This window comes from Rhinolophus sinicus, chromosome 3 (genome assembly GCF_057876585.1).
Source record: "Rhinolophus sinicus isolate RSI-liver-muscle chromosome 3, RSI-T2T, whole genome shotgun sequence".
NCBI lineage: Eukaryota > Metazoa > Chordata > Mammalia > Chiroptera > Rhinolophidae > Rhinolophus > Rhinolophus sinicus.
Window position 1 is genome coordinate 176,528,729 of NC_142503.1, and position 14,391 is coordinate 176,543,119.

Sequence of the window (14,391 nt, forward strand, 5' to 3'; positions counted from 1 at the left end):
TCACTAAATTAACTTTTCCAGAATATAACTTTTCCAATTATTCTTCTGTATAGTATTCAGAAAGTTATTCAGAGATGATAGAGGCAGAATGGTGTAGTGGAAATAATATTTTGGTATGGGATTGCCTGGATTCCAACCTTGGCTCGAATAGGTGCTAGTATGTGGCCTTCGGCCTCTCCGGGCTTAATCTTTAAAATGGGTATAATAGTCATTATATTTTACGCAACTATTATAAAGATGACAATGTAATAACAGGGTCAAGTGCATAGCCCTGGCCTGGTACAAAATGGGCATTCAGGAATATTGCTTCCCCTTCGTGAGCGTTTGCCTGCACATGGCACCTGCATGTGTGATGAGTTGGCATAAAGCTGCCCTCTCTACTCACAGATGCAGCTGAGACTTTAGCAGGGCTGTGAGAATCCAATGGTGGATTGGGTCATAACCTTGACTGAGGGGTACCATACTCCTCATGCCAACTCACTCACAGCAGTAACTGTCTTATCTTTGTTGGGCTCCAGAAACAGTTTGCTCAGATGGAAGTGTCTTTCCCCAGTGGTGAGGATGACAAGTTATCAATTACTTCAGTTATCTGTACTGTGGTATAAAAGCCACCAAGTTTCAGGTAACTTGAAATTTGCAGGTGACTAGAACCAGTCCTTTATCAAGTTTACATAATCTAATTTGGGCTCAAATTGATACAATACTTTGGGAAGAATGCGGGGAGTGTTTCATAGAAGGATCTGCTTGAATTCTGACTTATTTGGGAGGAAGTTCCAGGTATCCCCAAATCTTCAGGCGAGCTTAAAACACCTGAAAACAAAACCCAGGATAGAACCCTTTCATCATAAGGGTCTCCTCCAAACCAGAAAGAGAATACCCTAAAACATTGGAAGATCTTACCAGCTTAGTCAAACCCAGTTTGTACTGGTCGTGAGTTACTATAACTTGGAAAGTCACCAGGAAGAGATCCCTGAGTCTCACTCTGCCCAAGTAAACAAGGGAAGAGTGCAGGTTGTCACGTTCAGTCCAGGACTGTGGTGAGCAGCCTGGGAGAGTCTATGGAAGGCCACTCTGAGGTCCTGGGACCACAGACGGCCAGAGAGAGAGACCAATTTGAGGCACATGGTGTGCCTCCCACTCTTTACTCCTCAGGGAAAAGACAGCTTTGTGAGTTCTGCCTTCACTCCCCTCTGCCCTTTCCCTGGGGAACAGAAAATGCCCAGGCCCCAGGGGCCAGCAGGGAGCCATTCTAAGTTCCCCAAACCCTCTCTACTCGGTATCTGTAACCCCATTCTCCATACCCTCTCCACTTTAGTCTCAGAGACCAATTCTTCCCTCTCTGCTTTTTAAAATGAAAAGTGGTTTCTCAGTGCAAAAGTAATATACTAACATCCTGTGAACTCCACATCATAAGGAAATGTAAAGAATAGAAGTTTCCCATAATGTGACCCAACCCTCTCCCCATGATAACCTAAAGTTAGCAGTTTAAATATACTTCCAGAGCTTTTCTTCTGCATATGTGTATATATGCATACAGATGTAATTAGTAGAGTATAAATACAAATATATATTTTCTATTGTAAAAATTTCATTCTAAAACATATGCTGTTCTCAATAGGCTTTTTCATCTAATACAGTAGGTATTCAATAATATTTATTGTAAGGTGAACCATAATTTATTTATTCAGCCTCCTTCTAGAGAACTTTTGAGTTGTGTCCAAATACCCTTCCAATAAACATAATTATATATGTAGAAAAGACATATTGAAATACATACATACAATACATATAGAAACATAAAGCATGCTGCATATAATAAATATATACTTAAATATAGAAGAACAGTGGGAAGAGAGAAGAAGAATAGTGCTTTCTCCTGATGGTTATTTGCACTCTTCTTGTCTGACTCTACAGTGTAATCATTGTAGGTTTTTTAAAGGACATAAAATAAAGTATTTTGACAAATTTCCCTTCCTAACTTGTTCCTGAGGCTGAACATGCACCGATTTCCTTTCTGCCCCCAGGCTGGAGGCTGGCCCCTCCTGGATTCATCCTCAGAGCCTAGAATCCCCCACACCCAGAATGAGAGTGTCCACAGCATTGCTGTGGCCACAGCGTGTGACGGGTGGCAGGAGGTGGACGCTGCGGCAGATTGAGGGCAGTGGCCCAGGACAGCCCAGCCCACACCGGGCCTGAGGACAGTCACACAGGTCCCCCGATGAAGACACTGGCTGTCATGGTGGCAGCACCAGGGATAGGAAACCCAGGCCTGTGGTCCCTGCTGTAAAAAGGGGCCTTTGTGACTTTCCCTTCTTTACAAAAAAAAAAAAAGTGCTTAAATGGGATCTTTCAGTTCTGTGAATGCAAACTCAGGCCTGGTGAACTAGGGAGACAATTAGGCCAGACACTGGGCACATAAAGCCAAAAGGGGGTAGAAACCCAGACAATGGTGCTGAAGGTTGGGGTGGGATGGAGGGGGAGCGGATATGACAGCAAGGAAGGAGTTTCAATGTGAATGAATACTAATTAGTGACATGGATATTAATGATGACAGTAATTAACAAGGGAAAGGAAGGGCTGTCATTGTCCCAGGGTGAGTAATCAATCTTGGCAGGTGATAAATAATGATTCAGCCAGCTCAGCAGAAAGATAATCCGCCTGCCCGGGGGAGAGCTGCTGCTGATGCTGGAAACCTCTCCGTTTCTAGGCAACCCACAAAAAAGAACTATTTTTCTTTTGAGGAAAAAACAGGTTAGAGTCACTCCCCCACCCCCAACTTGGGATTACAGTTCTTATTTGATTTGTGCTTTGTTCTTCATTTCCTAGGACAAATGTTGAACTTGTATAATTTGGAGGAAATGGACCCGCACTCACAAGTACACACAGATATACACTCCCCTTTCTCTCAAAGAATGTGAATGAACAGGAGTGTTTTGGATCCAAAGTTTAACTCATAGATGGCAATCCAGAGCATAAGTGAGGAAAAGCTTAGAAGTCTTGCTTTTGAGGTTGAAATGGGGGGGCCTTGCAAAACCATATCAGCGGAGGCTGGTCCTGTGGGGAGCACACAAAGTGTGGGGATGGGGCCCTGGTAGGTAACTGTAGGTTTCATTGACCTTCCAGAAAGCCAGAGGGAAAAAAATATCTAGGCACTCAGGCCTATACTGGTTCATTTCTGGCAACCAGCCCAATTTCTGAGAAACTTTATTTCTGGGAAAAGGGCAATAGTTAATACCTTCTGCAACTCTCCAGTCTTTCAGCTGGGAAGCTCCCCCAGGAGAGCAATTGGCAGTCCCTTTGCCTCCCATCAAGCCTCAGACCCACAAGACTTGGGTATCGAGAAATGTTGCCCTTTCAGGCTGTTTTCTATCACACATCCCATCCTGAAGTGACAAAGCTGCCTTCAAAGGTCTGCACTGGTTTAATAAAGGTGGATTGATTGAAAGTTCAGAACCTTCCAGAAAATTGGATTCTTCTACTCCCCTCTGAACTGTGCTGCCCTAAGAACATTGGTTCTAGGTGCCACATTTTTAAAGGGAGCATATTCAGAGAATTGTGACCAAAATGGTGAAGGACTCCAGGGCATGTCATGCAAGGAAACAGCTGAGGTATCCAGGCATGTTTTACCTGGAAGGGGGAAAACTCAAAGAGATGTTAGTAGTGTGTTAGACTATTAAGACAGCCTCACAACATAGAGGAAAAACTGAGCGTTGCTAGATGGGGGTGAGGGGTGGGGTTAAGGGGGAAGGTGAGAGGATTAGAAAGCACAATCTCCGTAACCTCAAGATTGCCACAGAGATACAAAAGTCAATTTGGGGAATGTAACCGATAATGTTGTAAAGATTTTGTAGGGTATCCGATGGACACTTGTCTCATTAGGGAGACCATCTCAAGGATGATGTAGATGCCTGATCACTACACTGTACACCTGAGGCTGAAGCTGAACAATCATGAATGTCAACTACAATTTTATGTATATATATAGTTACAAGAAGTGGAGTACAGCGTTAGGAATAGAGACAGTGGAAAAGTAACTGCTGTATGTGATGTCAGAGGGGTAGTGGATGCGGGGAGGGAGGTTGTCACTGTGTGAGGGATATAAATGATAAATGTCTAACTATTACATTGTTTTATATACCTGAAACTAATTTGAGGAAAAAAAAAAGACTGCCTCACAGAGTGAGAAGGTCTGGGTTTGTTTTTCTATTGTCAGAGGACAAAACTAAGGCCAAAGAGAGGAGATCAGAGAGAGTCAAGTTTCTGCTCAGAGAAATCACAGACAATGTAACTGGAACAGTTGGGGGACAATTTGTGAGTTCCTAGGTACTAGGTTTTTCTAAGTGGAGATTACGTCACCTCTTCTCCAGGATATTGTGGACTGGGCTAATGTATTGTCTAGGGTTGGAGTAAATGAGCTTTAGAAGTCCCTTCTGACTCTTAAAATTTTTGGTTAGTTAAGATAATACTAGATGACAGAACAGGTAAGGCCCAGATTTCTGGGGCTTAACATGACAAACATTCAATCCCATCAGAGCCCAAAAGGGACATCAATTTTCACCGTTGTTCAGGAGCCCGGGCTCCTTCTACATTGTGACTCTGCCCTCCCCTGGGCCCTTAAAATCCTCTCCCTGCAGCCAGCAGATGGAGAATGAAAGGTGTGGAGCTGTGGAGGCTCACGTGGGAATTTTTACCGTCCAGGTCTAGAAGTGGCATACGTCATTTCCACTCACATCCCACTGTTAGAACTCAGTCCACACCAAACTGCAGGAGAGTCTGGAAATGTTAACTAGCTGTGACTCAGAGGATAGGTGAACACATAGAAGTTTTTCCCACAGACACAGGGGTATTCTCTTTCAGTGTGGGCCCACACCAGAAGAAATGAGAGATTTATTTTCAGGACGCTGTGAGGTCACCTGTGTTGATCAGCCCTTGTCAATCAGGGTAGGGCGCTGAAGAGCCTCTCTCCCCACAGGAAATGGCGTGGGGGCCAGGTGTGCTAAAACTTCACCAGCCTGACTGGGGAAGTCATCGAAATCTGTATTTGCAGAAAATGCCCTACGGACGTTCCCTAGAAATGTGGACACAAGATCATTCTCAGACATCAGAAGTGGATGTTTTTTGGAAAAATGGGATTATGACTGTGGAAGTGCACCAATGGGTGGACAGAGTTGGTTAGGATGAAAAATTCAATAGTACCCAGCTCTCCAGGTGTGAGCTAATTAGAATTAGGAGTCTCTTAGGTAAACATGTTTCTTCTGCCACAGGGTTTAACACCCATGAGGTCTTCAGTTGAATTGCTTTGTCATTGCAGGTACTGACATTGTGCAGTGGCTCATGAAGAACCTTTCCATCGAGGACCCAGGTACTTGACCCTTGACCTTTGACCCTGACTTTATCCCCTGTGGTGTCAGTAAACATCCCATAACCAAGTTCCAGACTAGATTCTCCTACCTTCCTGAGAACTGGGCTTATAAATGCGGAATCACTCTACTTACAAATGAAATTAACTTATTTTCTCCACTGAACACCTATCTTTAAATTTAAATCACCCTTTGAGAAAATGAGCAGCCATTTAGAATGCCGAAGAGCCCAATACAATAATGTGTGAAATGAGATGAATTCTCGTTAGCCACAGCAATTAAAGATAAGTTGTAGCGCTGTCACTGAACAGCCTTCTAGAGCCGGCTCTTAAAATCAGATTGCCTGATCCATAATTAAGATGTTTAATTATTGGCTAAGATGCCTTCTGTTTTCTGTTTCTGTAAGAACTGAAAGAATGATTTTTTTTTTCAACTTTATTTGTGCATTTCAATTAGGAAAACCTTACCAGAAAACAACAACAAAACCCTGGCCAATAAAATTCCCAAATCTGTCCTCCCACCAGAAAATAAGCAGTAAAATTTATTTTCACAGCACGATTAGAAAATGGAGAGTTCCAGAAAAATGAAAATTCTAGATAAGTATGGTTTATGATCCATGTGTTGAGGGTTAAAATTTTAATGAATTTATTATGCACTCCCTGTCTTAACTGAGTATTCTTGATGCCTATATGTTGTATTTATAAATATCCACAAATGTATTCTGATGTTCTTAGGCTTGAAACCTATTTGCCCCAAACTAAATGGCTTCCAGTTGCCATGCTTTTTGAAGATTTTTTTTCAAGTACCCTTTCTAGGTATCTGACCTTCAGCTGTGATTTCTTGCTGGAGTCAGTATGTCAGCTCAGGCATTCCTGTATTTTATTTAATCTGATGCTCCTCGTATACTGTTGACTATGAAACAATACAATTTACGTAGAGTTTGATTAAATGTAGTTGCCAGAAATCTGAGTGCCAGAAAAGCAGGTCATTAATAGAAGTGACACCAGCTTTTTTTTTTTCACCACCTTGATTAATGGCCACTCTCATGACTAGTGAAAATTCTTAATTCCAGTCCAGTTCTTAATCCACAGGGGAAAACTATACATGCTAATCCTTCAAGGAAGACCCCGAACCAGCTAGCCTATGTGTTTCCCTTATGCAGCCTGGACTTCTGATTCTTCACCTGTAAAAACGAAACTGAATGAGTCTCTGCCAGTTTAGTCACATGTATTTAAAGTCAACATGTGTTTTAATTAGGATGCTAAACTAAGGAACACCTTTCTTCATGGTGGTCCTTTCTCTTTCTCTGTTTTCTTCACCCTTCCAAAACAATCATTGTGTTACTGACATACATTTTATTATTATTGATAGTAGTAGTAGTAGTAGTTAGTAGTAGTTAGTAGTAATATTCTGAGAGCCCCACACCAACTAGTGGTAGAATAGGTTCAGGCATCTTCTGACCCTAGTCTGAGACGCTTCTGTGAAAGGTCCAGCATAAGGAGGGTCATGTCTATGAAGATCTGTTATACGCTGGTGCCCTTGGGAGGACATCCAGGTGTTGGGAACTGTCTGAGCTTCTGAGAAATGGTTGAGCAGTAGATATTAAGAACAATTTACCCGCTGGGAAGAGAAGGGCGGAAATGAAGCAAACCAAGGCCCTGGGAAGCCAGGCGCGTCTAACTCCCTCTCCTCCCTCCCTTCCTTCTGCCCATCAGCCACATTTCTAAGCAAAAGCCCTTTTGCTCAGAGAACGAAGTGAGACTTCCAGCTCCTAGATTGGTGACATGAAAGTCACCTTCTTACTGGATTTTATTCTTCCTTTCCTGGGAAAGGAGCAGCTGCAGGTGATAAAACTTCCCTTCTTTGCTGGATCCGTGATTCTTGAAGCATGTTGACTTTAAAAAGCAAACTGGTCATCACTAAGCAAGTAAAATAAATCTCCATTTATTTTTATTCCACCAGTTACAAGGGCACGTTTGTTCCAAAGGAAAATAGGTGGTTTTGGGTAAACAAAATGCTTGGATTCTACACAACCTCAATACAACCTTGCAAGTAAAGCCAAAACAAGCCACTTTAAAAAAACTCAGCACTTATGAAATTAATAATTCCTAGAGACTCCTGTACATGTCAGTAATTTCCAAGTCCAAAAATGAGTTGTTACCAGAGAGAGCACTTTTATATTTGTGAAAGATTATCATGTGAGGTAGAACTGTTTAAATTTATTGATATTTTTTCTTAGCTCTGCTCAGAATAAATATAAATTCTTGACGATTTGTGTGAAGGTATTTATGATTGGCGCTAAAGTAACAAAGCAACAGGTTAATTGTGGCAAAAATATATAAATATTTTTATCAGCTTGGCCGCTCTATGCCACTTCCTACTATGCTGCTTACCACAAAAATGAGGTTTTGCTTTCTGTCCGTAGGAGAAGGATAATGCCCTCCTCGTCGCTGGTGGGACTGTCATAGCCAGGAATGCAATGGGAGTCCAAAGTCTCTGTGGGCAGTGAGGCTGGATGCTCATTGCTGAGGAGGATAAGAAATGATGACAACATAAATCAGGGCTGCCAGCCCTTATTGAGCACTTACCCAGCAACAGCCGCTGCGAAACACTTCATGTGAAATAAATCAGTCAAGTACAGGTTTATCTACACCAACACTCATGCTCTTAACCATGAAGCTAGGCTTTCTTCTGGAAGTCTTGGGACAGGGGGAGGTTAAAACAATGTCTGACTCTCAGAGCTGGGATCCAGAGGCATCCCAGACACATGGCAACCCTTCCCCACCACTGATATCACCCCCAGCCTAGTGCAGTCATATCATGAAGTTATCAGTCAATCAGTCAATCGTGCAGTTATCTGAGGGTGATGGCAGTTGACTTCCAGTTACCTTTCTGCTCTCACAAGATTATATTTCTGCTAAGTAGCCCTGCATTCTGATGACTTCCTAATTACTTCTCTCTCTTATGCCTCATCCCCGCAGTTGAAGCAATACATTTGGGAAGCCTTATAGCTGCCCAGGGCTACATCTTTCCCATCTCGGACCATGTTCTCACCATGAAGGATGATGGCACCTTTTATCGTTTCCAGGTAGGCCGGCCAGCTCCTCTTCCTGAAGAACTTTTTCTTCTCATCATCATCTGATCTCAGATTAGAACCACATTAAAAAAACAAAAAACCTGAGGGTATTTAAGGGAGCAACCTTATCTCTCACCAGCACTGGGAAAACCAAGAAAACTTTTGTGTGGGCCACTTGTTGTTCCTCCAAAATAATATTAAAAAGCCCTCATGGAGAACCTACCATTTGTTGGGCAATTTACATGTTTCCTCATTTATTCTGAAGAACAAACATTTGGGAGGCAAATATCACCCATTTTACAGATGGGAAAACTGAGATGCTCAGAGAATTAAGGGGGCACTTAGCAAATCTAGGAGACAGCCTTGGTTTGAACCTAGGTCAGCCTGATAGCAAAGTCCTGGAACTTCTACTGTATGATGCCACTTTCCTGGTGTGAAGTTCCTGTTTGCCACCTACTAACCCTTCCCACACATTTTCTCAAGTCCTCTCCTAGATCTGGGGCAGAGGAAAAGGGTTTGGGAGTAGAGTGGTTCAGACACGGTCAAAGGGTCTTAGTCTGCTGGGACTGCTATAACAAAATACCACAGACTGAGTGGCTTAAACCACAAATATTTATTTCTCGCTGTTCTGGAGGCTGGAAGTCCAAGATCAGGGTTCCAGTAGGGTTTGGTTTATGGTGAGCACGCTTATCCTGGCTTTCAGACAGCCACTTCTTATTGTATTGTCACATTGGTGTTTCCTCTTATAAAGGCGCTAATCCTATGGGATCAGGGCCCCACCCTAATGGCCTCGTTTAACCTTAATTACTTCCTAACTCCAAATGCAGTCACACTGGGGGTTAGGGCTTCATCATATGATTTGGGAGATGGTGAGGAGACACCATTCAATCCATAGCAAAAGGATAAAAGGAACTTGGGGCTTGTGTGCCCAGTAAACTGTGCCAAGCTAACTTTTGTAGTTAGGCTTCTATTATCTCAGGATAAGAAATTTTTGCCCTATACACTAAGCTTCTCATGTTTGCATTTATTTTGCCTACCTGGATTCATTTCTCAACACCTAGATTACAATGTTGAGTGGCCTCAGCTGTATGGAGAACAGGAGAGGGCTGGGCTGTGGTGTCAGCATGAAGGACATGGTGACAAAGCCTGTCCTAGGGAGGGGTCATCACTGACCCTGGCCCCCAGGCAAAGGAGGGCAAGTGCTAGCATCCTCTGTGTCCTGACACCTCTGCTCTTTTACAGGCTCCGTACTTCTGGCCTTCGAACTGCTGGGAGCCTGAAAACACCGACTATGGTGAGCAGTGAAGCCACAGCCCACACTTAGTGTTACTCCTGGGAGTGAAAAGACCAGTGCTTGGTGTCTGGTGACTGGGGTGCACGGGCTGGAGGGTCTTACCCTGCTTCGCTCTTCCTCATACTGTTGACATGTATGAAAAATCCTGTTCCATATCATGGAGAAAGGCAGAACACACTGAAAGATGCAGCCATTGGAAGGGAAGGGCGGGGAGGAGGAAAAGTCTACCGGTATCAAGGCTGGCGCATATGCGCCTTGTGTTAGGGCCGTGGAGAACTGAGATCCCACAGTAACACTGTAGGGCAGTGGCTAGTGGCTCTTCTCCTGGGGCTGCGTTTCGTGGAGGCCTAGATAAGGAGCCACCTCCCCCTGACCCTTTCTATTCTCACAGACTTGTTAAGATGTATTACTATCTCATTAGCATTTTTGATAGTTGGAAGTTAGGGGAAATGGAGAGAGACCAGGGAGGGGGATACAGAAGTTACCCTGCACTGGGAAAATAAAGAGTGGGTGACATTGGGAGCTGGGTAAACAGGTAGTTACCTCTATAAAGGCAGGGATCTATTAGTCTCGTGCCATATACTCTCTGTGGAGACTTTACTATTTCTATGTGCCAATCTTCCACAGGAGTTACATTGTCCCTCTACTTCAGATAAAGAACCTGAGACCCAGAGAGGCCACCTCCTCGCACCTATCTCACTGTATTCTCCTTGTCTGGAAGCTTCCTAAGGGTGAGGCTGGTCCGCGTTGTTCATTCTCATATCCCCCAGTGCGTGGTACATACCTGAGGCATACTTGGTGCTGAGTAAACATTTGCTGATGGTTCTGGTTCTTTACTAAAGATGATGAGCCCACACTCAGTAGGTGCAGCAGAATTTGAGCTCAGATCTTAGTGGCTCCAAGGCATATGCTCCTTTCATGGTCCCATGCGTGGCATCATCACAGTAGCACCTGCCGCTTTACACAGCTTCCTCATCACTGACGTAGCTGCCAGGGCACTCCACAGTGGCTCTCCTTGGCACTGGGACACTTGATGAGACCTGCAGTTTCTCCCAAGGCTCTTTACAGGATTGTTTGCACAGGAAGACAGAGGCAGCTGGAGCTGGGTGGTGTTCCCAGGAGGCTGTCCGGGAGACCTGGGTGAGAAGCTACACCATTTGGCTCACATGTTTGAGGGAGGGGTAACCAGCGATTGAAAGCAGCCCTAAGGATGGAATGTGGACAAGTCATTGCCTAATAAGGTTCTGGGGGTCTTGTTTCCAAGTCTGGAAACCAGTCCTTTACAGAGGGCAGACCCCTCTGATTGTTTCATCAGCTGTCTGCAGGCACCACTGTGAGTCCCTCCCGAACTGTGCTGTGCCCTAAATGATGTAATAAGTGGGGCCAGCAAGTCTTCTGGCTCAGAACTGGAGCTGCTCATAAAACATGTGTTTCTAGGGCTGAAATTCGGCTCACAAAAGCCCAGCTCGGAATTTGAATAATTGTAGCTCAGTTTCATGCAGCAGCCGTGTGCCCTTGTGATTGTGAAAAACCAATATTTTTCCAGGCAATGGTGAGGGTGGGAGGGTGGTGGGACCAGATCACTGGGCCCAGGAAAGATTAAAATACTTCCTTGAATATAAAGCTTAGGCCATCTGACACTGCATACCGCAAACATAATTTCCCTTTCTCTACAGGTATTCTCCATTTCGTAATTTTAGTTATACACAGGAATAGAAATAATAATTTATATCAGGTTCTCATTAAAGCGAAATTATTTTGAATTCCTGTGCCTCGATTTTGGCATATCAGATGGAGAAGTCAAGGCACAGGATTCAGAAGTACTCAGCAGCATTTCCAAAGCAGTTTAGGCAGAAAATCAGTAAGTGTTTACCAAGAAAGATTTCAGCACAGTGAGCCCAGGGTTCGCTAGCTCTACTAGTTGGTGGATCTTGGCAAGTTACTTCACCTCTCTGTGCCTCAGAATCCTCATGTTAAAACTAGAATAATAACAGTACTTGTCTCCTAGTGTTGTTTTGTTAGGATTAAATGAAATGCATGTAAGGTTTGGTGGGTGGCACGTAGTAAGGAGTCAGTAACAACCAGGGTGGTGGTTGGTATTATTATTATTACTCCCAGGTTGATGTTTGATCTTATTGGTTCTGTCAGACATTTACTGATCACCTACTCTGTATCAATTGCTCTGTCACAGCTTTGAGTAAGTCATGGTCTTGCCCTCTAAGCATTTCAGGCTGGGGGAGGTGAAATGGTGGGGACAGAAGGGCGTGGTGAGGAGTCTGACTTGAGTATTCAAAGGTTAGTTATGTTGATGGAGAATGATTCAAAAGGTTGGATTATTTGGGAGGGGCAGGTTTATAAAAAAGCCTTCATAGTCAAGAAGAGACATCTAGAATGTCTTCAGTTTTAGGGAAACATTATATATCCCCAACAACAAGTTCACTGAAAAGGGTTCCCTCATTTCTAAAATGAGGCTAATAACCGAACCCATCTCACAGGGTTATTATGAGGATTAGTAAGTGAACATTTGCAAGGCCTCTAAAACGGGGTCTGACATTCAATGAGCTTCATATAAGTGGTAGCTACTTTTATGTATGGTGATTTCCCAACACCTAAAGCAGTGCTTGACACATAAGAGACCCTCAATAAATTTTTTAATGGGTAAATGAATAAGTAAATGGGGCAATGAATGTCACCGTGGAAAAAGCTCTGAACTAGATGTTAATTCTAATTCCACCACCACCAGTAACTAGCCGGTGGGTGAATCAATTCACCTCTCTTGGCCTTTAGTTTTCCCATCTGTCGATGAGGGGTCTGTGCTTGATGGTTGCCAAGGTTACTTCCAATGCTAAAATCCCATTGTTCTAAAAAGCAATTAGAGGGTATGAGGAAAATAGGGAACTCCATGATTTATATGTTCCCTAGTGTCAGAGATTGAGGTAAATAACGATATCACTAGCAAAGACAGAAAGTTTGGAAAGGGAACAGCTTTTCAAGTACATTGAAATAGGATAAAGTCAATGTATTTTTTTATGTTTAATTGCACGTGCAGTACATGGATCTATTCTGTTTATAAAACATGTTATACAAAAACATTTTTTAACATATTCTGTTTGTGTCATGGTGAGACACGGTGAGCTTGAGTTGGCAGTGGGTCATCCAGGTGAGACTGAGATGCCGGTGAGGTGGGAATGCCAAGTGTGAGGGCCAGAAGACAGAGATTTTTCAATGAGAAATTCAATATCCAATAAAAACCAACAGCTGGGATTAAAGCAGGACCCCAGATGCCCCGCTATAGGACAGGTTGGTGTGGCCAGTGGCCATTTGATTGGTTAGATGTTAGAGCAAGCTCTGTTGAAGGTACTGTGGTAGTGCAGACAAGCCCAGGTAAGGTCTGTGCCAAGAAGAGGCCCATTCAACAACTATGTCCTGCCTCCCTAGTTTTGGTGAACAGACTCCCTAATACCATGTTTCCCCAAAAATAAGACCTAGCCGGACCATCAGCTCTAAGGCATCTTTTGGAGCAAAAATTAACATAAGACCTGGTCTTATTTTACTATAATATAAGACCAGGTCTTATAATAATAATATAATATAATGTAATATAATATAATACCGGTCTTATATTAATTTTGGCTCCAAAAGACGCATTGAAGCAGATGGTCTAGCTAGGTCTTATTTTCAGGGAAACACGGTATGTGACATTAGCCACAGGAAAAGTGGGCAGAAAGCATGCAGCCATGTAATTCACAGTCATCAGGAGTAGCACCAATTTCATTCCACACATGGCACTTTACTTCATAACATAGGGAGCTCATTTTGACCCACATGGGTTGGAAATTTCTCAGGATGATTCTGCCTAAATAAAGCCTAAATTTGGCTTAGACTTTCCTGAGTTCACATTTGGCCGATACAAAATACTGTCTGTCTATGGCAGCATTGTCAAAGCAGCTACCACCTCCACTGACCTGCATTGCTCCTGGGTCATCGAGATCAGGCCTGCTGGGGCTGGTGACGGGCCAGGCTTCCTACTCCAGGTTGCCCTCAGTTGCACTGGTGGTCTAAGAGCCGGAAGGCAGTACCTTGTAATAGCGCAGGCACTCCTTTATCAGACACAGTAGAGAGTTGTGGCTTCTTGGTTCACTGGAAAAGTTGGTAAGTAGAGAATCATGGAAAATGATATAGACATACTTTAATCACTTCATATTAATGGACGATATACAAAGGAACATTCATTTGGCAGGCTTTTAAGGTAAGACCCTTTGGTCCTATTTGATTATGGGTGGCAACCATTTGAGTTTCTTTCTTAAATAAAACAAAATCAGCCATCCAGTTTTGGCATCTTTAAAGTACATCAAGAATTTAAAAACACTTTTGAAGCAACCTCTATGTTGACCCGTTGGAAATTTTTATTATTTTTTTCCCATTTTTTCAGTTATCTCACCTGTACCGAATTTATTAGCAATTGTCTTAGCTAGCTTTCCCTTATAAAGTTGTTCCAAACCATTCAACTGGGTCTTCATAGAAACAGCTCTCTCTCTTTTCACATTAATTGCATCAGTGAATGTAATGTGTACTTACGTTACAATAAATTTACATTATTAAAATAACAAGTGTACCTAACATAAGCAGATTTGAGAACAAATACAACCGACTCTCATCCA

The 14,391-nt window shown here is 43.1% G+C and overlaps 1 protein-coding gene across 8 annotated transcripts in view; it reads left to right on the top strand.

Moving 5' to 3' along the window:
* RGS6 (regulator of G protein signaling 6) overlaps positions 1-14,391 on the top strand; it is a 466,453-nt gene that overhangs the window by 365,884 nt on the left and 86,178 nt on the right. For all 8 annotated transcript variants that reach the window (XM_019733353.3, XM_019733355.3, XM_019733349.3 and 5 more), the window contains exons 4-6: positions 5,312-5,362; positions 8,342-8,448; positions 9,679-9,730. In XM_019733353.3, the coding sequence (XP_019588912.1) occupies positions 5,312-5,362; positions 8,342-8,448; positions 9,679-9,730 (210 nt within the window). The remainder of the gene's footprint in view (positions 1-5,311; positions 5,363-8,341; positions 8,449-9,678; positions 9,731-14,391) is intronic.